This window comes from Phytophthora infestans, genomic scaffold (assembly GCF_000142945.1).
Source record: "Phytophthora infestans T30-4 supercont1.61 genomic scaffold, whole genome shotgun sequence".
In the NCBI taxonomy this organism is placed as follows: domain Eukaryota; phylum Oomycota; class Peronosporomycetes; order Peronosporales; family Peronosporaceae; genus Phytophthora; species Phytophthora infestans.
The window spans coordinates 467618-492369 of NW_003303698.1; the positions used below are offsets into that span (position 1 = coordinate 467618).

The following is a 24752-nucleotide window of genomic DNA, read 5'->3' on the forward strand; positions in this document are numbered from 1 at the left end:
ATGTTCTTGCTATTAGGCTAATTGTTAACTTTTTATTTTGATTTATGTGCTTTATTAATTAGGTCCGTGCGCCGAAATCGTCCACAGCCCTGATTTTGAGGCGAGGTGCGTCCGGGTCCTGGGCGGAAATACGATCCGTCTCACCCGCGCAGAGATAGTCGCGCTTTCGCCGTTTGCAAGGGGACCAGTTTGCATACAGAGAGCGGAGAGGATGGCGACGATGAAGAAGTTTCTTTTGTTGAGCAGGTTTTGAAACGACGTCGTCTTGCCGAGAAGGATGTATAATACGACTTGCTCCACGTGGTTCCGGCTACTTTCAACGTAGTTGAGCGGTTTTTCAGCGTAGCTCGCACCACGTTTGGCGAAGAGCGACATGGCTTTCTTCCTATCAGATTGGAAATGATTCTCTTCCTAAGAGAAAATGGTACGTGCTGGAACGTTCAGACAGTAGATGAGGCAACACGTTTGTGGATGGTTAGTCTTTACTGCTCAATAACAGCTAATCCGTTTGTTATTGTATCAATAGCAGTAGTTTATTTTTTTACATACCCTAGAGCGTTATGTATTGTAAGCGCATGATTCAGCAGAGCAGTGATTTATCCCTGCTCAAAGGGCCCTACAAATAACTATATTATTTTCGGAGGCCCATTCTGGCAGACAGAGACCTAAGGCCCTATTGGTGTTGCGCTTCCAGGTGCTATCCCCATGAAACCAGGTTCATGCAGCAAGCTGTTCTTCGGCATTAATTTCATCTTGACCGACGAGAACGGCCCCGAAATATAGAGGAGCGATGTCGAATGCCAATTGTGAATCCGATCACAATGGACAGGCATGGCGCGTACGGTCACGGTGACCACAGCCGCTATCTGCAGATATACACTACGTCTTGCATTTCACCGGTGACGATTGTCGTCGCGACCAAGATGGCTACTACTTCATTGCTGGTCAAGTCGACGATGTCCTTTGCCACCAAATTAGTACGACAGAGCTTAAAAGCGCCCTTGTCGGTCATCGCGCAGTGGTTGAAGCTGCCATGGTTGGGGTCTCTCGCTGCATTAAAGGGGGAGGGCTTGTTGCTACGTGACGACCATCGACGGCGTTCCGTCCACGCCTCGGCTAGAAAAGGAACTTACGATGGGCCTTCGGGACACCAGATATTTTTTTGGGCTAGAAAAGGAGCTTACGATGAGCCTTCGGGACACCAGATATTTTTTTGTGACCCCGAATCTGCCCAAAACGCGCAACGGATAAATAATGCCACGCGTTATCCGTAGATTGCCCAGGGTGAAGAAGACTCGCTGAACGGTTTGTCCACAGTCGCGGAGCCGACAGTGGTCATTAGAGCGATGCGATCTACTCTGACTGGGAAAGAGGTGTAGGTGTCTTGGAAAATGAGGGCACGCATGTGACATGTAATCGGGAGATAATAAAAAAAAAAATCTACTTACAAAGTTGAGTTTTGCCAGGTAATTCATATCCACATACTTCGGATTTCGATATTTCCTTGTCGAATACATAGTACACCCTTCATTATAATTAGTCGTGCTTCAAAATTAGTCGTGTATCGTACTTAAGAGATTATTTAGGGTAGCATTACCTTAATTAGTCATGCATCACAAATAATCGTGCACCATAATTAGATGTGTAGCATGCTTGATCATTCCAGCGAGTGGCTAGCAGCCCTCAACTCGGCAAGCAAGCTGCTCAAGCCGTGCCACAACAAAATAAATGTCCGAAGAAGGAGGTTGCACACTGCAGCAGGTTGTTGCTGTCGCTGACGGCGAGCGATATGTGCAATGGGTGGAAGGAGACATGATTGAAAACGGTGAAAAATGCCTCTCTGGGCGCGCCATTGCACAATTTCCAATTTTTTCGCTTCGCTGACCGTCGTGTCAGCGTAAACAAGGCAAGAGGTAGGTGGAAAAAGCGCTCCTCGCTTCAGCTAGCACTAAATAAACAAGGCCAACATAAGTACGCAAGAACGGCGCTCGGAGGTCGACATCAGCTCATTCACAAGGCCCTCTCGGGTCGTGGCCGCAAGATAGACGGTCATTGGGAATGGCTCTACCCTCGACTTCTTACCAGGTTTGAGAGGCTTAGACGTGCGGGTGTCAAGCTTTCTTCCCGCCTTCTTATGTACATGGCCACAACTATGATTGAAGATTCAAATCACCCGCTCTACAACACAGCTTTTAAGTTCAGCGGCAAGTTTTTTTCTTTTACTTATTACCCACGACGCATTCAAGATTTTACAGAGCGTTATAATATCGTGTACCGAAAATTAAAAAGGCAAAAAACAAGTCAGTGATGCCAAAATGGAACTGATCGAGCGGTCTATTGCTCGGCACTTGGGGCCTTTTTGATGATGGACAGCTGGACCCTGACGAGCAGTACAATACGGACGAAAGTCACTTTGTCATAGCCCTAGAAGACGGTAAGACCCTCGACTTTCGTAATGCAGATAAAGCTAAATACAGTAGCATCGTTTCAGGTACGAAGTACTGATTTAACCATGTTTAAGTATCTGCGTCATTTGAAGATTATCTATGTACTGACCTTATATTATTTTATGACAATAGGTCGGGAAGGTATAACTATGTGTGTCTTAATTCATGGTGGTGCCAATGCCAAACTCATCTGCCCAATGCTGATCTTCGAGAACACCAATTTGAGCTATCCTATTCAAGGTCTCCCGGGTTGAGGGTCTGCTATCGTACATCCCCGAGTGCATTCATCAACAATCGCATCATGATTGAATGGCTGCGCGAGACGCGCAGTTGGGGTCCAGCTGGCCCGTTCACTAAAGAATGCCAGTTATGACTTGATAACGCTAGTGAACATGAAGGTGAAGAGATGCAGAAAGTTGCACGCGAGCTACGAACACGCGCGCGATTTTTCCCGCCTAACACGACCGATTTTGTGCAGCCAGCAGATCGCTTCCCAACTCAGCGAATCAAGGTGCACTGGCGAAACCTATGTGAGCGTCGCAATATGAAGGCTATTAGACGGGGGGAGTGGATGCAAGGCGCAAAGTCAAGCGGGGCACTTGCCAAATTCTGAAATACGTTTCTCCTTAGAAACAGCGGCAGAGTGTATTCGCCTCGTCAATGCTGAAAAAGACGAGAAAGGGGTGATCTGGGCAAAAACGTCGATGGTGTTATACGGCCTAGATGTGGGCAACAACGGGAAGTGGGAGGCAAATCAGCTAAGTAAGTCGTTGCAGGATATCATTGTGAGATGCTGTGAGGATTTCAGTACATGATATCAGGAGGCTGCTGCGAGTGCATCAGTGTAATAAAAAGTCTAATGTGGACTTTTAATACCACCATAATTAGTCGTACACCACTATTAATCATGCACCCTAATTAATCGTGCGCAAATTCTCCTTACAGAATGAATCACCATATTTAGCTAGGGTCAGACTCATTAGAGTGAAGGGTGTATGTACAGTGCTAGTGCTAAATGAATTCATTGTGTGTTTTAAAGGCAATTTTCGAAGGGCTACGAAAAAGCACGCGCACTCGAAGCCACGGTAGAACACGTAGCGATAAGAGTGCACTAACAGCAATTCTCCGATAGCACCACGGTAGAGCACGGAGTACGGTCGACGGACCAGGCATAAAGCCGCGGGAGACTATTAACGGGAAATCACCGAGTATTGGAGCACGACACCAGGGTGGAACCGGATCTTACTGGGGAGCGCGATACTACTGTAGATAACGAAAGCTTGGAGGACAGACCAGCCGCGACGCCAAGCGATAGCACGATAGCATGGGCGATTAGACAGCCGCTAAAACATGGGAGAACAAGCAGCCACGGGAAGTCACCGAGCCACTGAGCACGATAGCACAGTAGAGCCTGAGATCGCCGGACCACTGAGGACGATACTTCATTAAAACACGTTTACCAGGACGGCCGACCAGCCACAAAATCGCGAAGAAACGCTTCTGGAGACCACAATTGCACACCGCGGACACGGAACCATCGTAGAGCGCGATAACATTGGTAAAACATATATACTATGCAATCACGATAACATAGACAGCATAGCCACATTGGGATTGCACGATAGTGCGACAACGCGGTAGATGGAGCCACGACAGGGGTGCGCGGCACACAGGTGACAAAAAACTTCGGAAAATCACCCATTGGCGAGGGTACCGGAAATGGAACGCTATCGACCATAAATGATTATGGACACGAAGTCTGTGGAATACACGTAAACCCTTGAGAACACGGAATATCTAGCAGCCACGAAAGAGGGTCGTACTACGGGAGCACATGAGACCAAAAAGGCTAGCACACAACCACTAAGCACTGTGAGAGAATGAGTTCACAAATCCAGGACAATCACTAAGCAGTATGGGCTGTTTTTGTTGTATAAATTATCTGAGAGTGAGGTAACTGACTGAGCTGCCAAAACGCAGTACATGTACAATGAAGCTGGCCGTACGAACTGACGGTTAGAACAACGCTGCTAATAAACGTTGTCACTTGATCCATAATGATAGATAGTCTCAGACTGAACAATGTACACACATGTGAAGCGCTTTGTTTTAATAAAAAACTTGAAGCGAACATGAAAAGGTGAAAATACAATTTTCGAAGTTAATCGCTTTATTTGAATAAAGCAAAACTATCGCTTTATTTGAATAAAGCAAAAAGTTACGTTTGATGCATTTGTAAATGTTCCATTCAGCCAAGTGAAATACTTGCGTTAACGGTAAAAAAAAAGTTGCTATTCAGCTCTAAAAAAGTAGCTATAGAACGTAGTGTGCTTTCATTTTTGATGAAAAACGAGGAAATTACAGCTGCTTTCATTTGTAAAATGTAAGAGCTCGATACCTACTTTTTTGTGCGCCACCAATGATGGGGTTGAATTAATCCCAATTGGGCTGTACGTACTGTACTACTATTCGTAGCACTACCGGGATAATATGAATTTATTCGGGGCATCTTTGGTGTGTGCTCCTTAGTTTTACTGTTTAGGCGTCTGCGTGCATTGTTTCTTGCAGAACTACATGTACTAAAGAGGAGAAACTTAGACAGCTTCGTCGCTACTGAATTTACCGAACGGCAAAGTCGGTGACGGTAACTCTTTTGCTATTTTACAAGATAGTGACCTCGACGCAGAGTCCTCGGAAGCCTCCGTCGTGTTTCTCGGGGGATACATGACGAATAACACCACTTGAGCGATGTACACCAGCATACCAATAGCATTTAGAACTACGACAAACATGTCATCATCAGCAAAAGCGAACACGGTCCACACGGTGGTGTTGGTGAGGAAAATGGCGCTGATGATGATCGGTAACGTCGTTGCGTCTTTCGTCTGGATCACTTGCTTCATCGCTTCCAGTGGCGAGGCGTACATCACCAAACTGACGATGTCACTCACGACCCCGAGAAGCTTCTCCACAGCGTCGTCCGACTGATTTGTCACCCCAGTCGTCCCCAGGATGTAGTAAATGGCATAGATAACCAACACTGCAAACGTGATCGCACAAACCTTGTGGATGTGGGTTCGGTCCTTACTATAATGGTAGTAGATGGCTCCGAAAACGACGGAAGTGAACATACCAAAGCAGCAGTTGACGAAGAGCGGCAAGATGTTGTCGACGAGGTAGGCGTACAGGACCCAGACGTAGCAGTTGCAGAAGATCATGACTACGGGCAGGATGGAGGATGGTCCAGTTGTTTTGGTCTTGTACATCCTCCAAAAGTCTGGGGCTGGGGACAGAGCGACGAGAACCGCTGTAATGGTGGAGATCACTCGGATGACATCGAGGAAGGTTGTCGGTGGCAGGGAATTAAGTTGGCCGTAACAGAGAGCCGTGGGAAAGGAAAGTGGTGCTTGCGTAGTAACTTAGCATCGGAGACCCCAAATGTGCAGAAGTTTTGCATTGAGAGCTCTAAATTTCTGATAGTCGTCATCTTAGTTGAGTGGCGATTAACTTCATCTGAGTGTTCATCCGACCACATCATCAATGATCAAGATGTACTTCGAAGTACTGTGTTTTGTGAAAGGACAATTATTCTGTACAATGCTGCTACGTCGCAATACATTATCATCCACAGAAACGAAAAAAACACCGCTCGCTATTCTTAAAATAGTTGCAGCTTGGCGCAATGAGAATGGCCACATTATAGTTCTTCTTTTATTATTATCCATATCCACCAAGCCCTCTGGGTAGGTATAACCTGAGCTACATGTTATGCTTCCATAGAACTCCTAGGACAAGCTTCTGTCAACGTGCAGCCATCTTTGGCAGCGTGTTGAATGAATCAAGTGTTCGCATAAACCTGTTCACAATGTGGCTACATGTAGCCATGTAAAAAATACCGTAAATTACGCAATTCGGGGTCGCACAATAATGAGGCCGAGGCTGGCGCTGCTGGCGCTACTAGGAGTGCATGTCACGTCAGCTATGAAGCAGTCGTGGGTCTTCGAGAGCGAGGACCGCTCGCACTTTTTCATCGAGCGCTTCGGCTTCGGCCCCAGCGGTCGAATGGACGTGAGCGTGTCCGCCGTGGCGATGGAGGTGCCCGAAGACGCGGAAGAAGTGCAGGCAGGACTGTTGTTCGTGCACCAGGACGATCTGTGGGAGACCGTGGCGCTGCTAGACGACGCAATAGGCAGTGGAGACCTGGAGCTGCCCCAAGCCAGCCAGCAGGGAGACCAGTGTGTGCTGCAACGGCGTCCGGACAGTCAGTGGATCGATATGACCGACGCGCAGACCTGGTACAGTGCTATTGATCAGGTATACATATTTTATTTTATCGGATCTGATTCTGGTCATTTCATTTCTAGGAACGTGAGTCGAGGTACTGCACACGTGCAGCTCGACGGTCGAGAAGGCGGACAACACAATGGACCTTTGAGCGTCGGCTTCTACTACATTTTCTACGCTCACTGTACTCCTGGGCTCAAGGTTTCATTCCATGTGAGTCGGAATAAATTACTTATCGAATTTTATTTATCGACTAATTTATATTTTTTTATTCAAGATGGACGCCATGTTCAAGAACGGAGCGACGGATTTTCTATCAGCTGGAGACGCTCCGCTCCCAGTCGTGTATGTCCTCACCAGTTTCCTATTCTTCGGAGCTGCAGTAGTCTGGGGGAAATGTCTTTGTACCCATCTGGAGTACGTCCAACGCGTGCATTGGCTCATGGCGACGCTGGTGTCTGTCAAGACGCTGGCTTTATTCGCTGAGGCCATGCGCTCGTACTACATGAAACGCAACGGCGACACGCTCACCGCGTGGACGGCAGTCGTGTACGCGTTTATGAGTTTAAAGGGGTTATTACTCTTCTCAGTAGTGATGCTCATCGGCACGGGCTGGTCGCTACTGAAGCCCCATCTATCGCCACGAGATAAGTCTGTACTCTCGTTAGTGTTAGTACTACAAGTGGTGAGTAATCTCGCTCAGATTCTCGCGTCCGAGACCGCCGTGGGGACTCGCGCGTGTGTGAGCTGGCGAGACGTTCTCGTCCTTGCTGACGTGGCTTGTTGCGCCGCTGTGTTGCTGCCTATTGTCTGGTCGATTCGCGAGCTGCGAGCTGCTGCTGCCACCGACGGTAAAGCCTTCGCCAACCTGCAGAAACTCACACAGTTCCGCTCGTTTTACTTGCTAGTTATCACTTATATTTACGTGACTCGACTGGTCCTACAGCTGCTACAAGCGAGTTTACCGTACGACGCGACGTGGATCGCTGTGGCAGTCGGCGAGTTGGCGGCCTTGGGATTCTTCACCGTCACCGGCTATCGGTTCCGTCCGTTGCCCTTGAATCCGTATCTGGAGGTGCCGATGCACGAGGACGATCTCGAGGAATTCGCGCTGGATGACGACGAAGATTTGGACTTCCGCTCCGCTCAACGGACGGAAATCCACAAGTTTGCATACAACGCCCCAGTGAAAAGTCAAGCGAGTTACTCGATCAAACGCTCGAGTGGTTCGAACCGTGCGAGTTATGCCAAGAAGCGGAGTGGGAGCATCAACAGCGACCTGTAAAGAGAACGCAATAGATGCCTGGGAACGCACCGGATGAATAGAAATTACGTTGAGTTTTATTGTTATTTTTTAATGGTTTGATGATGCTCCGATAGCTAGCGTTAAGTGCTGCTGAAGCTCGAGGAAACGCGATTCCGAGATGACGTTAAGCTGCATATAAGGATCCAGTTAATATGTTAAATAAAAAGATTTATAAAGAGATTGACGTACGTATCCGTTGCCGATCTGGACTCGTTGCCACTGTGTGTGAGTCTCAAGTTTTGAGGGATATGCCACGTCTACTAATGACGCGTCACGGGCAGGTAACACCTTGACTACGACCCCCACGAGTGTCGGTACTGCAACATTCTCGGAGGTGCATTTCGAGGCGATTCGAGGAACAAGCTCGTGATCCATGACGAGAAGTTGCACGTAATTTTCTACGGCGGGAAACGAACCGATTCCTGTGAAGGGTGTGGGTAATACCTGAAGTAGTCGCAGTGGTGGAGAGTTGATGGCAGTGCCATCCTGACGTACAGTGAGCCATTTGTCTTTTGTGAACTGCTCTCCGTGGACGTGAACTAACAGCTCGACGTCTTTCGAACCGCTGTCTCGAGCTTCCTCCACTCGAGCCAAGTACAAAATACGCCTCCAAGGAATCCACACGAAGCACCCGACTGGGAAAGGTGAAGATTGAGTGATCATGGAACCAACAGCACTGAGATCGAAAGTCTACAAATGCGCTATAATAGATGTTGGACAGAATAAGAAGTGGTTCAATTGTGAATGTCAGGACAAAAATATCAAACTATTTCTTAGATAGCTTAATTTCACTCTTTTAACCTAAACGTTTAGTAAAAGTACCCTGCAATCGCAGGATACCGGTAATATCGTCAAAATTCACTCCTTGAAAAATTGAGCTCACTCACCAAGTTACTTGGTCCAAGTATGACCAATTATACCACCGACTTTTGTACTCGTTAATCTCCATTTGCTGCATTTCTTGCGCCACTCACGCTTTTAATGGAGTCGCCGTACTTCCCACAGGAAATGCCTATGAGTATTCTTCACGTTCTCTCCACCGCTGCGGCGATCCTGGCAGTGCTCGCTCCGTTTCCAGACTTTTGGCGGATTTATAAGACCCGCTCCACAGGCTCCGTCTCCGTCTTATCAGTCGTTCTCATCTTCTGCAACTGCTACGCGTGGGTCATGTACGCGCGTCGGGTGAACTCGATCCCTCCGCTCTTCGTGGCGTATGCGGTCGGTATGCTTGCATCGATCGCCTTTGGAGGGATTTACTACCACTGGACGCGAGACCACGCTCACATCCACAAACTCTACGGGGCTGCGTTCTACCTTCTAGCGGGATATACGCTATACTACAGTCTTGGGACGAGTGGTGCTACCAACCAGTCGAACGAAGCAGTGGCAAACACGCTCGGAGCTGTCAGTGGTCTCATCAATTTGGCTCTGTACGCGTCGCCATTGGAGAGAATCCAGAACGTGGTCGAGACGAAGGACGCGTCGACGTTTCCGATCACACTCAGCGCCCTTTTCCTAGTGAATGGTGTGATCTGGGTATTGTATTGTATAGCGCAAGATGACATGCTACATGTAGTGTTGGTCCCGAACGCACTTGGGGTCGTCTTGTGTGTCGTTCAAGTGGGGCTATACGTCGTGTATAAATTCTGCAACTCGTCGACGGACATACAGCTAGTGGATGAAAGTTATACCTTACGCGAAACTTTGACGAATCCTGAGACTCAGGAGTATTCCAGGACTGCAGTGAGCTTGGAAAATATCAATTAATATATTACTTACCACGTTTCCCATTAGTTTAAGAAAAAATAAACGTACAAAATATTCTTTCATTTTTCCTAATACTCGAACGCCCACGAGTTTTTCTCAAGATAATCCTGAATGGCGGCTTTTAGACAAGTGTTGGGTCGCAGCATCTCTAGCGTTAATCGCTTGCGCGTTAGCGGGTCTATCGCGCCGTTATGACGCAAATGATCCTCCAAACACTGTCGTTCGTATCTAAAGCCAACGACACAGAAAAAAATATTAGTACTAAACTTAAAAAAAAAACACTGTCCACCCACGTACGAGACGCCATTTGGAGTCGTCACGGGGTCGTGCATGATCTCCATGCTAATAGGACACATGAAGTAGTCGGGCACTTCTCCAGGATACATATCCTTCTCAAACCAGGCGGCCATGTGCTCCACGTACGCCATCAGAGCGTCCGCTTCCTCTGCCCCAGAGCGCCTTGTTTTATCTGAAGTAGCTATGGCTTGTGTAGCCAAAAGCTGGGCGGTATGGCTGGCTCCAAAGAGTTTTTGGAGCTGAATTTTGACCTTCTCGTGGCGTGCGACCCGCTGCTTCTGTGTGTGAAGCCACTGGCGCTTCTTAACTCTTTGGAGCTCTGCGGTGATATCGACTCGGAAAGCTTTGGGCTTCTTAGTCTTCTCCGCGCTGTTGAGCGCCGTCTGTAGCGCCTCCACTGCCGCGTCAAATGCCAGTAGATGCATGTGACTCGTTCCTAGCATGTAGCTGGCCTTCGCATTGAGTGCGTCGAGCTTAAGCGCGACTTCGCAGTCATTGCGGCAGTTTTCCCACTTGTCCAGCTTGGAGTGACACAGAGCGCGGTTGGAATAATATGTGGAGCGACCTGGCGCCATGACCTAACAAGGAGAAGTTGGACGGAGTCTACGGGTCTTTAAAGGGGTGGTAATGAGAGCTTACAATGGCTTCTGTATACATGTCGATGGCGGCGCGGAATTTGCCCTTCTGGAAGCACTGGTTGCCCTGTAACTTGAGCTGCTCGCCGCGGTCCGTGGTGGCCATAGCTGCCTGTTCTCTTCTTCACTTTTTGACTCAAAATGAAATAAATCAAATGTTTTGCGTATTTCTTCTGTTCCGGGTTGAGGTACCGGTATTCACAAAATTAATGCAAGTATGCCCTTTAAGCACGATATGGAATTCGAGAGTTTTCTAAGAACTTAATTTTAGTACTGGTAAAGAAGCTGTAATACAGTGCGCTAGACGAAAACTCGATTTCAAGCCGATTTTTGTCAAATCAAAGGCAATGAATTTGGGCTTTATATCCAATCAGGAGAACACCATTACGGTTCTTTTAACCCTTTTAAAGCGGGGTTTTATTCTGTATTATACAGAATAAAGGTTTATCTTGATTAAACTATTGACAGAAGAATGCAACAATTTATCTAATGGTAGCTGTCTCGCGAATCATGTGAGGTGGACACTGCGAAAAAGTGCAAAGACATCGTTTCTACGGACAAAAACTTCGCAATGTATCCACCATACGCTATTATCTGGGGTTTTGATTGGCTACTGCAGAATAAAAAAAGATCGCAATGTCTTCTGTAAGGTATTTCCCCTCCAAAACGATAAGTGAGATTGGCGGCTTCGCGCCATTTTGGATGGCCGCCGGAGCTTCATCGCTACGCGGCAGAAGTTCGCTCACCAAATTTTCGGCCAGCTCTAGACTAGCAAGAGTAGAAGAAGAACTAGGCTTGAACTGGCCGAAAAGTTTGGTGAGCGAACAGTCTATTGATTTGACTACTAACTAGCTAACTACTGTCTTCTTTCTCTTCGTCAGCGCGCTTACGCTTGCGAAAGCGTATGCGCTTCTTCAGGTGTGCTGGAATCGCAGTTCCGTTTCGCCAGACCTGGTGCCAAATCTGGCTGCACGTGAGCGTGTTGCCGCTATCCTCTCTCCGAACGCGATTACATAGAGGTACGTAGCCGGCGTGGGATTGAGTGCGCTGGGGGCAGAAGTAGCTGCTTTCAAAGCTTTTCGTTTGGGGCGTCGCCATTGCCGAGCATACCTTGCAAAGGTGCTGACGACGTTTGTTCTTCCCATTTCCATCATACATGTCGTTCGTATTCTGCAGGGCGTGTGGCTGCGTTCGAATTGGCTCCGTAATCAAATCCTCTGCGTTGGTGTTTGCACGCAATGTGGCTTCTGTTGTTGCTAAAAGCTCCGTTTGCAGTCTTCGCATGTACTCTGCGTGCGTCGGTATGCGTTCTCCCTTTTTCTTCAAGATGAGTTTGTGCAGGATGAACCCATTGACAATCGCCATGTCAACAAACCCCAAGAATAACTGGCGGTAATATTTTTTGAAAGCCACACATCGCTGTATCGAATATCGCTGCAGTCGCAGCTGGTCGTGCTGGTCGACACCCCCCATACCAGTATGATAATCGGCAACCAGCTGGGGACATGGTACGTCTGCACGAACACTCTCACCCTTCACTCGGCGTCTCACACTAGTCATCGTCGTTGCACATCCAGTCGCAATCATAGACACAGGTTTCGAGTCCATCCCAGACACAGCAATGAGCTCAGGGAAGTCTTTGGCTTGAGCGACGCGATACGTCCCTCGGGGCATACGCTTGGGCCGCGTTTTCTGTGTGAACGCAAAGTTGACTGGCCATCCCAATCTGTCGTTGCGGTGCGTTCCCACGTAGTAGTAACCCCTCCGAAGTAAATCCAGTATCAGTGCACACGAGCTGTAGAAGTTGTCAGCGACAACAAGTCGCTTTGCGGGTTGTCCTTCGAGGGCTTTGTTCACGTTTCGTATAACTGCCTTCTGTGCCGTTCCCTTTGCTGCCGCTGGATTGTTAGCCGCGCCGAGATAAACTTCAATTCTGTAGCATACAGAAGAAGATACAGCATATTGTAAGTGACTTCACTCGTATTCTGTGAAAAGAGGAATTGGCAATCTGTATGATACTGAGAAACACCCCGATACTACTGATACTACTAGCAATTCTGTATCAACGTACCGAGAACAGTAGCCAGTCTCCGCGCAACACGTCATGTAAACCTTAGTCCCGTACTTGTGCGGTTTGTCCTTGTTATAGACGCGCACCGGATTGAACTTGCTCCTGTTTGGAATGGTGCCTTCGTCAAAACTGATTCGCGGCCCCAACCGGTAGCCACGCCGAAATGTTTTCTCGAGTACCTGCAGTACCGGTCTGACTTTCCATGCCTTGTCCTTAGACGCATCTGCAGCGTTGTTACTAGCGAAATGCAGGTAACGAGTGATCATCTTGAATCTGTCTCTCTTCATAAACCTGGAGAACGTTCCACGAGGGACTGCGCCATCTTCTCGAGTAGACCAGTGTTTTTCCAGGCCATCCGTATGAGAACAAAGGGTTCGAGCAACGAGGAGACCAATCACGTGGATAATTTCGTGAGCCTGGATAGGTTTTACTCGCCGTAGCTTCTCCTCAATCTCTTGGACAGAGTCGACCTTTTTTTGGGGATCCTTTGCTTGTGCTTGAAGCTGCTTCTCTCGTTGCTGACGTGCGACAAGCGGGATGCAAGCCTCGCGATACAAATTCGTCTCCTTCTGAATCACAAACCAGAGCTTCTTGGGAAGAAAGTAGAAAAACATTCCTAATGAGGACTCTGCAAATGCTGCTGCAGATCTAGTTGGCCCCCAGTTTCCGTCGTACAACTGCGCGGCTTCAAGAGTCAAATCACCTGTTTTCAATATAATACAGAGTTAGAAAAGAATGAAAAGAGTTATTCTGTAGACGACCGACTTACCAGAATTTTGCTCGTCATAAATGTTCCACCCAGAAGCTCTTAAGCGCCGCATGTCTTCGTCGGCTTGCACAAATAGCTCACTGTCCTCCTCACAGTCGCTGTCAGACTCTACTTCGCTTTCGTAGTCCTCTCGTGGCGACACAGGCACATCCAGCTCATCATCGAAGTCACAACCAATACTGTCGTTGTCATCTTCGGCTTCATCGCACAGATTCACATCATCTACAGCAACTGACCCGAACAGCTTCTCCCCACGTAGCCCATACATGAAGTTCTCTCCATCAAACTCATCAATCCCGTTGAAATCGTCTATTTCACTCTTCGACTCGTCGGCACGTTCATGACCCGAGCGTACATCGTATTCCGGATCCTCCATACTAGTAGTGGTGCTCCCACCTTCTTGCTCTGTATCTGGCTGAATTGCTTGACCTGCTTGAGTCGACGGTGTAGAAGCTGAAGTACGCGGAGGGAAACTCGAAGGAGGAGTTGGAGGAGTAGGCGTCACCTCCAAAGTTGGTGCCGCTTGTTCTTCCGCTGGCAGCACTTCTTCAACCGGCGCACGACGGCGGGCCAACTCATACGCCGCATTCTTTCCCATGGGGATCCTTGCTGGGAGTGATGGCAAAGGTGAGAGCTCCAGCAACCCCTGACGACGTCCTAATGTCATTAGTTCTTGTTCGCCTGCACATATCTGTCAGTACTGTGAGTATATATACCGAGCTGTCTGCAGAACGTACCAACGAAGTATTTAACTCCGCGCTTCTCTGCATCCAAGCGGCCAGTCACACTGGGCATCACGTACGTGAAGTCCGCACTCAGTCCTTTAGGCTTCCTCGCTTTCCATCCTGCCTTGGATAGCTCGCGCCATAACTGCTTGAACGGTTTCTCGTTGGGAGCGTTCATATTCGAATAAATCTGAAATCTGTGGTCACCAACAACTGCCGAAAATAGCAAGAAACTGAATTTTCAAAACCTCCAGTCATCTTATACTGTCTTTTCTATTCAATTCGAATTATCCCCGGCTATCTTCCCTTCGTAGATCCTTCAAGATCGAACCACCCATCTCTACCCTTTACAAACACAAGCATGCGAGGAATTGCGACGATTACAAGCTTGCTGAAAATTATGTCCTGTCATAATTCTTATTCTGTAGAATACAGAATAGCGCTGTAAAAGGGTTCTTTTAAGGTACTGTTTGTTGTAATCCGCAAAGTAACGGCTGAGAAACACTTCAAAATCTGCTGTTGTGTTGGAACACTCTGCGCGAAAATGATAGACGAACAAAATGTATCAGCACTTATCTTCTGTTTTCATGTTTCTAGACAATGTACACTCCGCGCCACGCACCCACGTCGGTCACTCAAATTTTAGAGTTAGAGCGTGCTATTTAGATATGTTGTTCATGTTATCACGCAAAATAGGCTACAGGTGCTAGCGATTGCGATTTTGCAAATTTCTGCCAGGGCTCCAATACAAACAATTGGTTTTGGCACGGCGACACATTAATTGTAACGGGGTACGTAGCCCTAAGTGTACCCTGGTTACACGAAGTGTGACACGTCATACTCCGAGATATTTGGTACAAGGTACCAAGGTCGTTCAAAGCCAACCATTGGTTAAATGACATTGCATTTCTATAGGTAACTAATAGTTTGTATTAAACCCAAACTTAACCTGCCTATAAATATACTCAGTTTACAATCTACCTTATTGGGTCACTTCGCTCTCTTTAATTAAAGAGGGGACCTGTGAACTGCCGTTCACTGAGAGTTTGTATAAGCTCTCAAGATAACTTCCTCTAGCGCAAGGTGCTGTGTGACCCCGTCACACTTGGTAGCACTAGTAGTCAATCCACGCCACCGCGGGTAGACTACCTGAACCTCTCCGAAGTTCGTTGCCATGGATAGGAATGACTTCTCTCATATGAACGACTCTCAGTTCGAGTCGGTTCGGAAGATGGCAGGCATCTTCGGGATGGAGGCCCTGCAGAGCCTGGTGGTGTCAACACCGGCTGAGCAGCTCGAGCGCGTCAATGCATTCGACGCGTACAAGCAGGGCCTCCTCGCGCATGTGCGGGAGAGCCTGCAGGCTCCGGCGGCGGAAGCAAATCCGCCTCACCCGAAGCCAATACGGCTGAAGGTTAAGCCGTATGAAGGGAAGGAAGGCGAGAACCTTCACTTCTGGGTCCGAGAAGTAGAGCTCGCGATGGACGCGGCTCTGATCTCGACCGAGCAACTGCGTGTTGCTTTTGCACTCTCCAACCTTAGCGGTCGTGCTAAGAGTTGGGTGTACACTCGGGGAAGCAGCATCCCCTGGATGTTTCACATCCTGGGCTCAGCTGTGCGAACAGCTCCGAGCCGCGTTCCTCCCGGCGAACTACGAGTACCGCCAGCGTTCGCGCTTCCTCGCGTGTAAACAAGGAAGACGCGAACTGCACGAGTATGTGCAAGAGATACGGGAGCTCACGGCGTCCCTAGTGGGAAACCCACTCAATGAACACATCAAGATGACTGTGTTCATGGACGGCCTTCGAGTGGGCCCCGCACGCACTCAGCTGTTCCGGGTGCAGGCAAGCACCCTTGAAGAGGCGGTTCAAGTGGCTCTTCAAGAAGAGTACAGCCATCGCCAGGCGCGTACGCCGGCCTCAGCATGGCCTGGGAGCTCCTTGTCGGCTCCCGGTCGAACAAGCCCCAACGGACCAGTTCCCATGGAACTCGGGTCCGCTGAACAGCGTGACATCCGCTGCTTCGGCTGTGGAAAGATGGGCCACTTCAAGCGCGACTGTCCCGCGGAAAGACTCCGCAGACGGTCCTTCCCCAAGCCCGTCCTCAAGGGTCGCTGGCAGAAGCCAGGATCCCGGGGACAGGGGATGCAGGGGACGAGTAGGCGCGGGGCGCCCTACTGGGAAAGAACTAAGTCTTCGTGATGGGTGCGCGGGTGGCGCGTACCACGGGGACTTAGCCCCTGAGAGTCTTCGCACTCTCGAATCGGGGCAAAGAGCAGCGGCGGGTTGCTCGTAGTACACGGATGTGTACGGGGATACCGATCATCCCCTTTAGAATCTTGATCGACTCTGGGGCGTCAAAGAATTTCGCACGCCGCCAGACGGTTGCTCGTAGCAGCAACAAGTTGTCCGAGGCTTTGAGAGAAAGCAAGGGCAACGGGACGGTGTCAGTGCGACTGGCCGACGGGAAGGTCGTCACTGTCCCCAACGTCCAAGTGGATCTGGCCGTCAAGTTTGAAGACTTTGACAGCCTCGAACAGTTCACTGTTCTCGATATGGATCCATATGATATGATCCTGGGCATGCCCTGGCTTGAGAAGCACGAGCCCTGGATCGACTGGCGAGGCAAGGCAATCGGTGCCAGCTGCCCTGCGCAGTCCGACAGAGCATTGGTGAGTCATGTTCCCACCTCTGTCAGGACCCGGGGGCCCGCGAGGGCTGCCAGGGTACCAAAGCATCCGGCAGATGCTTGGGAGTCGTCGACGTATATGACGACTCCGAGGATGTTTTGATGGTGGCCGCGCCCAGAAGAGGCGCCGGCTAAGTGGGTAACTTAGGTCCACAGGCGGGTAATTTAGTTCCGCAAACACCTGCAGCTGTCATGAACACTGAGAACAGCGTGTTCAGAGTGGGTAACAGAGTTCCACTCCCGGTCGCCCAGACCTTAACTGAAGAGGAAGACGTCGGATACGCTTCCTGTGTGGGTAACACAGTGCCACACGCGGTCGCCCAGACCTTAACTAAAGAGGAAGGCGTTGAACACGCTTCCTGCGTGGGTACCACAGTACCACACGAGGCCACGAGTGCCTCGGATGTCGTAGCGACGACATCCCCAAACGTGGGCAGCAAAGCTCCCCGTCACAGCCGCCGTCGGCAACGACGCCGCCGCCGCCTCAAGTCGGATCCGAACTTCGTTCCGATCGACGTCGCTTTAAGCGACTCGGAGTCCAGGGCCCGGGCTCCTCCGACAAGGCCGGTGGAAGAGTGTTATCACATCTTCGATGGCGAGACCGGCTTACCCGCCAAGGCATCTGGTGTCCACTTGGAACCGTTGCCAGAGGTTGCAGAGATACTGCACCTCGAGGAAATGACGGCTGAGTCTTTCCTGACCAACCTCAAGGCTGAAGAGATTGCTGAGATGGTACTCATGAGACCTGAGACCACTCAGGAGGAGCTGAACCCCTCCTCTGTCTTGGACGAGAACGTCCTAGAAGACCTGAACAAGCAGCGTCAGGCGCGCTTGGGTTCTGAGATTCTCAAGAACCCCAAGGATCCGGTGTATCCTTTGGTGACGGAGTATGCGGACGTGGTGAACAAACACCCACCGACCCAATTCCCACCGGATCGAGGCGTACGGCACGAGATTGATCTCGTGCCCGGCACAAAGTATTGTGTCACGAGGCAATGGCCTCTTCCGCGCGAACAGTGCGAGGTCATTGATGCCTTCTTCGCCGCGAAAGCGAAGGCAGGCATGGTGCGGGAATCGAAATCCCCGCACTCGACGCCGACTTTCTGCGTTCGGAAGCCGAACGGAAAGTGGCGTCTGGTTCACGCTTATAACAAGCTGAACAACGCAACGGTGCCGGCCCAAACACCGATCCCACGAAGGGATGTGTTGTTGAACAACATGGCCGTGAGCATACTGTACAGTGCGCTGGATTTGGTAGACGGATACTACCAAATCCTGATGCGAGAGAGTGACATCCCGCTCACCGCGGTAAGCACTCCAAGCGGCATGCTTTGGGAGTGGCTCGTCATGCCGCAGGGCTTGTCTAACGCCCCGGCGACGTTCAATCGCCTGGTGACGCAATTGTTCCGCCCTTTGCGTACCTTCGTACAGACGTACTTCGACGACATATTCGTCCATAGCCGTGCCGAGGGAGGCAAGACGGCCATGGAGGTGCATCTAGGACACCTCCTTCGAGTGTTGGACGTGATGCGAGCGAACAAGCTCTACGCCAACATCGACAAGTGCGTTTTCGCGTCACCAGAGATTAAAGTTCTCGGTTGCTTCGTCAGCAACGTGGGCGTTCGGGCTGACCTAGACAAGGTCAAGGCCATAGCAGCATGGCCGACGCCCCGATCCCAGAAGGATCTTCGAAAGTGGTTGCTTGGCCAACTACCTTCACAAGTACAGCGCTGGGTACGCGGGCTTCGCTAAGCCCTTGTCGAGCCTCCTTCAGAAGGACGTCGAATGGCGCTGGGAATAAGAGCACCAGGATGCTTTTGACAGCATCAAGGCCAGTCTCCAAGAGGCCCCTGTCCTGGCTCTGCCGGACGAGACGAAGCCGTTTAGCGTCGTCTGCGATGCCTCCGATTACGCCATCGGGTGTGCATTGCTGCAGGACGACACGGCTGGACACGAACGAGTCATCTCGTTCCAGTCCGGGCAGCCTAAAGCCGCCGAGCGGAACTACCCTGTCCATGACAAGGAGCTCCTGGCAATGAAATATGCCCTTGTGAAGCTCCGTGCTCACCTTCTGGGCTCTAGACCCTTTGTGATCTACACAGACCACGCGTCCTTGAGGACGGCGACTAACTCGCCTCACCTCTCCCAAAGGATGGCGAGGTGGCTGTCCTTCTTCGCGGAATACAACTTCCGCGTCGAATACAAGCCGGGCAAGCTCAACGTGCTTGCGGACGCCCTCTCTCGGCGTCCCGACTATGAGTTGGCCCACATCACGCGGGTGACAACGGATCTATACGATCGGATACGCATGGCGTATCGGGACGATGAGGCTGTCGCGCCTATCGTCAAGTTCCTTAAGGCCGGAACGAGCGCGAAGTCCGACTGGCTCTCGTCGCGACAGCGCTCACGGCTCCACCGATATGAGTTGAAGGAGGGCCTCCTCTATTATCGGGTGGAGCCCACTGATCCTCCACGGGTGGTCGTACCCAACGACGAGGATCTAAAGTTCGACATCCTCGCGGAGGCGCATGACGCGCCCTCCAGCGGCCACTTGGGCCGCGAGAAGACCTTTCTGTCGGTCTCTCAGTCCTTCTGGTGGACCCACATGTACAAGTGGGTCGCCCGGTACGTTAAGACATGCGAGACATGTCAGCGGGTCAAACCCGCAGGGCACTCTTCGGCTCCACTACAGAGCCTGCCCGTACCGGCTGACTGTTGGAAGTCGATGAGTCTTGACTTCATCTTTGGGCTTCCCGCCGACGGACACGGCAACACCGGAATTTTGGTGCTCGTGTGTCGGCTGAGCAAGATGGTACATCTTGCTCCAGTTCCCGTCACTGTTACGGGCGAACAAACCGCAAGGTTGTTCGTCGATGGCGTGTTCCGCTATCACGGTCTCCCGGAGACGATTGTCTCGGACCGAGACCCGCGGTTCACTGCCGCGTTTTGGAAAACGCTGTTCCCTTTACTGTGAACTCGTCTGCAGATGTCCACTGCGGACCATCCGCAGACAGACGGCCAAACAGAGCGCGTCAATCGAGTGCTCGAGGACACTCTGCGCAGTGTGTGCGCGGCAGCACCACGTACGTGGTCGACGCAGCTTCCAGTTGTTGGGTTTGCGCTAAACAACGCGGTGCACGCGTCCACGGGGTTCACGCCGCTCTACTTGAACGGGTTCCGCCACCCCAGAGTGCCTCTCACTCTTCGAGGAGACACTGCTTCCTCTATTCTAAGTGGGGGAGAGGCTCGAAAAGCCCTTTCCTTCCAGGTCTCGGATGTGAGACCAGTTTCGCTCCGGAAACAGGTGGAATCCTTTATGGATACCAAGCTGGACATTGTCAGCAGGGTCCGCGATGCCATAGCAGCGGCCCAAGACAAACAAAAGGAGTACTCAGACAAACAAGGAAGAGGAAACTTAAGTATATTTGAGGTTGGGGACTTAGTGTTGCTAGACACGAGGAACCTACCTCTTAACACTGTCAGCTCTGTCGGTAGCAACAAACTGAAGCACCGCTTCATCGGACCTTTTGCAGTCCTGGCCAGACAGGGTGCGTCGTACACCATCGACCTTCCAAAGTCAATGACGACGCACCCGACGTTCTATGTCGGACGTCTTAAGCGGTACTTTGACCCGCAGGGGGTTGTTGACTCGCAGACCCCCCTTGACCCAGATCCTCGAAGCGAGGGCCGGTCACAGTCATTGACGAGGTCGTCGGAGCAGGCACCCAAGCCTCGGTCGGGACGGCAAGGCTGCGGTCAAGACCGTACGCCGGAGGGGCTCCATACGAACGAACCCCGGCGCCATACGCCGAATACGCTGAGTACGCCGGGTACGCACCATACGCGTACGTCTGGGAGTGTGCCGCAGGCGGCTCCGGACGTGGCAACAAAGCCTCGATCCGTCGGATCATGCGAAAGGCCTCATCCAGATCGGACGAAGAGGCACGGCGATCCACCCGCAGGTGCAGGCTCGCGACCTCTCGCTCCACCAGGTCCAGGCGGCCCGCAAGACGAGCGAGCTCGCCCTGATTCCCGGCCTGGGCGGCAGCATTACCGCCAGTCCCAAGGCCAAGTGCAATCTCAAGCACGAGGACACGCTGACGGAGACGGTCAACCTCAGGGTCCTGTGTCGGACCCGCAGTCGGAGCACTCGGACGAGAGTGGCTCTCGGGAGGCGCCGAGTACTCGTACTCGTACGAGGGCACCTCCGCCCCTGCTTGACCGGAATGGAGAAGCCCACTTCCACGTGGAGCGGATCCTCCAGGAGCAACGGTGTCGCGGCAAGCGACAGCTCCTCGTGAAGTGGAGGGGTTATGCCCACTCCAAGAACTCGTGGGGGCCGATTGAACGGCTCCTGATTGACTGCCCGAAGGCTGTCGCAATCTGGGAACAGAAGCGGCGGCAGCTTCATAAGTAGTCCGGGGCTTCTTGCCCGAACGGGGTACGGACGATGAATACATGCCGTACCCGCGCTCATCGTGAGCACTAGAAGCCGCGCGCTTCAGGATGTCCCTTGGCAGCATACGCTTGCTGATCAAGTGGGCAAACCTCACACGAAGATCACGCTGGTCCAAGATGTGGGACAGCTGCTGATATTCATGGAGTTCCCATAACTCCGTGGGCGAGTACTTGAGAGTCTCCACCCACGCCCAGAACATGTCCTCACAGGAACTCCACGTGGGACAGTTCTCGGGCATAACTCAGGGGTATCCCCAAACAGGATAGAGACCACCCCGGGTCTCGGGCTTCTTACGACAGGTCGTGAAGTCCTTAAGGGGAGTGCGGTGTTGCGCGAGAAGCACACACCGAGCAGCCTCCAAGTTGTCGACGAACAACTGTTCTTTCTGAACAAGGGCTCGTTCATAGATGCCCCTAGAAGTGTGGCCGCCCACAAGGCCACGAGGATCGACGAGAAGCTCTAAGAAGAGGTCAGCCCCAGAGCTCTCCTCGGGAGGCCAATACCCTCTTGAGTTGATGGCAGCTCCCTGGCTGACGGGTGCCGCCACCGAACCCCCACGCACACGCTGGGCAGCTTGGAATTCCTCCTGCTGCTGGTTGAGGTCATTCGAGACCTCCCGGGGCTCAACGATAGCACCCTCCTCCTCCTCCTCTTCCTCCTTCTCCTCCTCTTCATCCGAGGAGCCGAAGAGACTCTGATAGGAGCGTCGAGTCTCCTTCTCCTCGCGGAGTGGAGACTTAGAGGCGGTACGCTTCTTTGAGGGCTTGGCGCCTTCGGCTTTAGAGGCCTTAGCGCGCGCAAGACCCTCGGCAAGCGAGAGACGCTTGCGAGGATTCTCTTCCTCATCGCCACCAGCTTTGGGAGCACCCTTAGCCTTGACGGCCGGACTCTCAGAGCGCACAGAGGTGATCACCTTGATCACTAGCGAGCGACTGCACGCTGTCATCTTTGTGCTCACTGGGCACTGGGCTGTGCCCTCCCACAGAGTCCGCAGGAGCATCGTGAGTGCTCTCGGACTCGGCATCGTCCTCACTGCCCGAGTTGAACTCACGTTCCACGAACCGAGGGTTCGGACGATTGTCTGAAGATGAGGGCGACGGGCTGCGGCGCTTGCTTGCGCGCTTGTTCACAGCCGCGTCACCCGAGGAAACGATCGCCTCGGAGGCCACCTGAGTAGCCTTCTTGAGTGCAGAGCCTTTGCCGTGAGGCTTAGTGCTCTTGGCTTGCGCCTTACCGGCAGCAGCCTTGGAGCGTGTCTTAGCACCGCTCTTTGCAGTGCCACAAGGCATGATAACGGTCGAAGTGGAGACCTAGCCGAAGAGCGCACAGGTTGCTGCTCGAGGCTATAACTGTGAAGTGAGCCTCCGCCGCGCTCGCGCGGCCAAGTCGATGGTTTTCGACTTTGAGAATGAGAGTTTGTGACGAGCACCTCTTCATTCTGATTGGTCGGTAAACCGAACCTAAGTGGGGGATGATGTAAAGGGGTACGTAGCCCTAAGTGTACCCTGGTTACATGAAGTGTGACACTTCACACTTCAGGAGTATGACACGTCATTCTCCGGGATATTTGGTACAAGGTACCAAGGTCGTTCAAAGCCAACCATTGGTTAAATGACATTGCATTTCTATAGGTGAACTAATAGTTTGTATTAAACCCAAACTTAACCTACCTATAAATATACTCAGTTTACGATCTACCCTATTTAGGTCACTTCGCTCTCTTTAATTAAAGAGGGGACCTGTGAACTGCCGTTCACTGAGAGTTTGTATACTCTCGGAAGATAACTTCCACTTGCGCAAGGTGCTGTGTGACCCCGTCACATTAATCATGCACACCTTAGTTTACTGAACTCAAATACTATGTGTCATAATGATTGCGTCTAGTGTACATGAACGTAGCAACATTGTATGGGGTGGGAGGTGGTGACCGCACCTCCACCACTCTGGGTCAAAATCAGTATGCAGACAGCTCCGGTAAGCTATTTTCGGGATGGAACACGCTACGCTAACCCCAACAATTTTTTTCCTTAAAATGAGGATCAATTTTGTTTTTCATTTTTTCTATCAGAGCATTTTTTATCCTCAACCCATCTCGTTTAGGATAAAAAAAGAGTGTTGGTCGGTTCAAGACACCAGCGCAACTCGTCGGCTCACCGCTCCCCCGCGCCGCGCTGGAAGCCATGTCAGACAGAGAGTCATCCGTAGACGATGTCTGCTGGTCAGACACTGACTCTGACGACGAGGACGCAACCACAGGAGCCTGGAGGTACATTGATTGCAGCCACGTTCAAGTACTGTTTGACGACGTGGAAACACTTCTGCTGGAGAAGGCGCGAGTGGAAGAGGACCAGGTTGTTAAGCGACTTCTGCAGCGAATGTTTGGTACTACGCAGCACAACACAACAAGCATCAGTATATCGCGGATTCTGTTCACGTGGTTGGATGCCACCGTTCTCTCAAAGTTACAGCAGTTTGTGAACGCGCGCTTGGATGAAGCTGTGGCAGTCACCGTTGACGAGCTCTTCGCGTTTATGGAAGTGGAGCTCTGGCTAAGCTTTTATCATGTGACCCCGTCGTTCTTTTTCGACAACGCAAATAGAAAGCAGTATCCATCAGCTACGTCCTGCATGACGTTTGACAGATATCGCTCTATTCTGGCTAGGTTAGATTTGGTTGCGAATAAAGACTAGGAAGATATGGATGACACGAAAATGTATTTGCATCTGTTAGAAGAATACTTCCACAGAAATCGGGATAACCGCAGAGGGAAATAGTTCTCTTATACATGCTTTTTGGCATTTTAGGGAATGATACCAAAATCGTCTGGAGTCGTCGTGTAAGCAAGTAAAAAGCGTTGTGAACTCGTCCATGCAGCTGGATGGATGCACAACGTCTCTAATATATTACCAATCATTTGCCAAGGGTGGTTTTGTGAGTCGAAAGCTCATAATTGGCGTTGTGCATCACGCAGATTTCGACAGTGAAATGAGTACGTGTCGAATCTGATGAGCGAACACTCTTGTTCACTCTTTTTCGAGCCGAATGTGTATACTGCTAGTCACCCATTCTACCGGATCTACAAGCCCCTACCTGGTGTGGTGTTTATCAAGAGCACTGCTAACGATGATGATGCTCTAGACAAACAAAACTAAGCGTACAGCGTCAGCTTGTCTGATTGGCAATGCTCGTGCATGCTCTTGAGTAAGGGACTACTATCGTGTCGGCACGTGCTCTACTTGTGGAGGCAGGTGATAAAAAGAAACAATTATTACGGCTAAGTTGCAACCGAGATTACTACTATCTA

General features: G+C 50.9%; 4 protein-coding genes across 4 annotated transcripts; 2 read left to right on the plus strand and 2 right to left on the minus strand.

The window, feature by feature from the left end:
• Positions 1–6428: 6428 nt before the first annotated feature.
• On the plus strand, positions 6429–8016 carry PITG_17876 (uncharacterized protein; the record flags this gene model as incomplete). The annotated part of the gene is made up of 2 exons (XM_002896369.1): positions 6429–6944; positions 7009–8016. 2 exons carry the CDS (start codon positions 6429–6431, stop codon positions 8014–8016), a joined length of 1524 nt encoding a protein of 507 aa, XP_002896415.1.
• A 168-nt stretch (positions 8017–8184) lies between these two features.
• Positions 8185–8700, minus strand: PITG_17877 (uncharacterized protein; the record flags this gene model as incomplete). Its single annotated transcript, XM_002896370.1, has 1 exon — positions 8185–8700. One exon carries the CDS (start codon positions 8698–8700, stop codon positions 8185–8187), a length of 516 nt encoding a protein of 171 aa, XP_002896416.1.
• Positions 8701–9018: 318 nt separating this feature from the next.
• On the plus strand, positions 9019–9599 carry PITG_17878 (MtN3-like protein; the record flags this gene model as incomplete). Its single annotated transcript, XM_002896371.1, has 2 exons — positions 9019–9467; positions 9590–9599. 2 exons carry the CDS (start codon positions 9019–9021, stop codon positions 9597–9599), a joined length of 459 nt encoding a protein of 152 aa, XP_002896417.1.
• Positions 9600–9872: 273 nt separating this feature from the next.
• On the minus strand, positions 9873–10842 carry PITG_17879 (uncharacterized protein; the record flags this gene model as incomplete). The annotated part of the gene is made up of 3 exons (XM_002896372.1): positions 9873–10032; positions 10102–10679; positions 10741–10842. 3 exons carry the CDS (start codon positions 10840–10842, stop codon positions 9873–9875), a joined length of 840 nt encoding a protein of 279 aa, XP_002896418.1.
• Positions 10843–24752: the final 13910 nt, after the last annotated feature.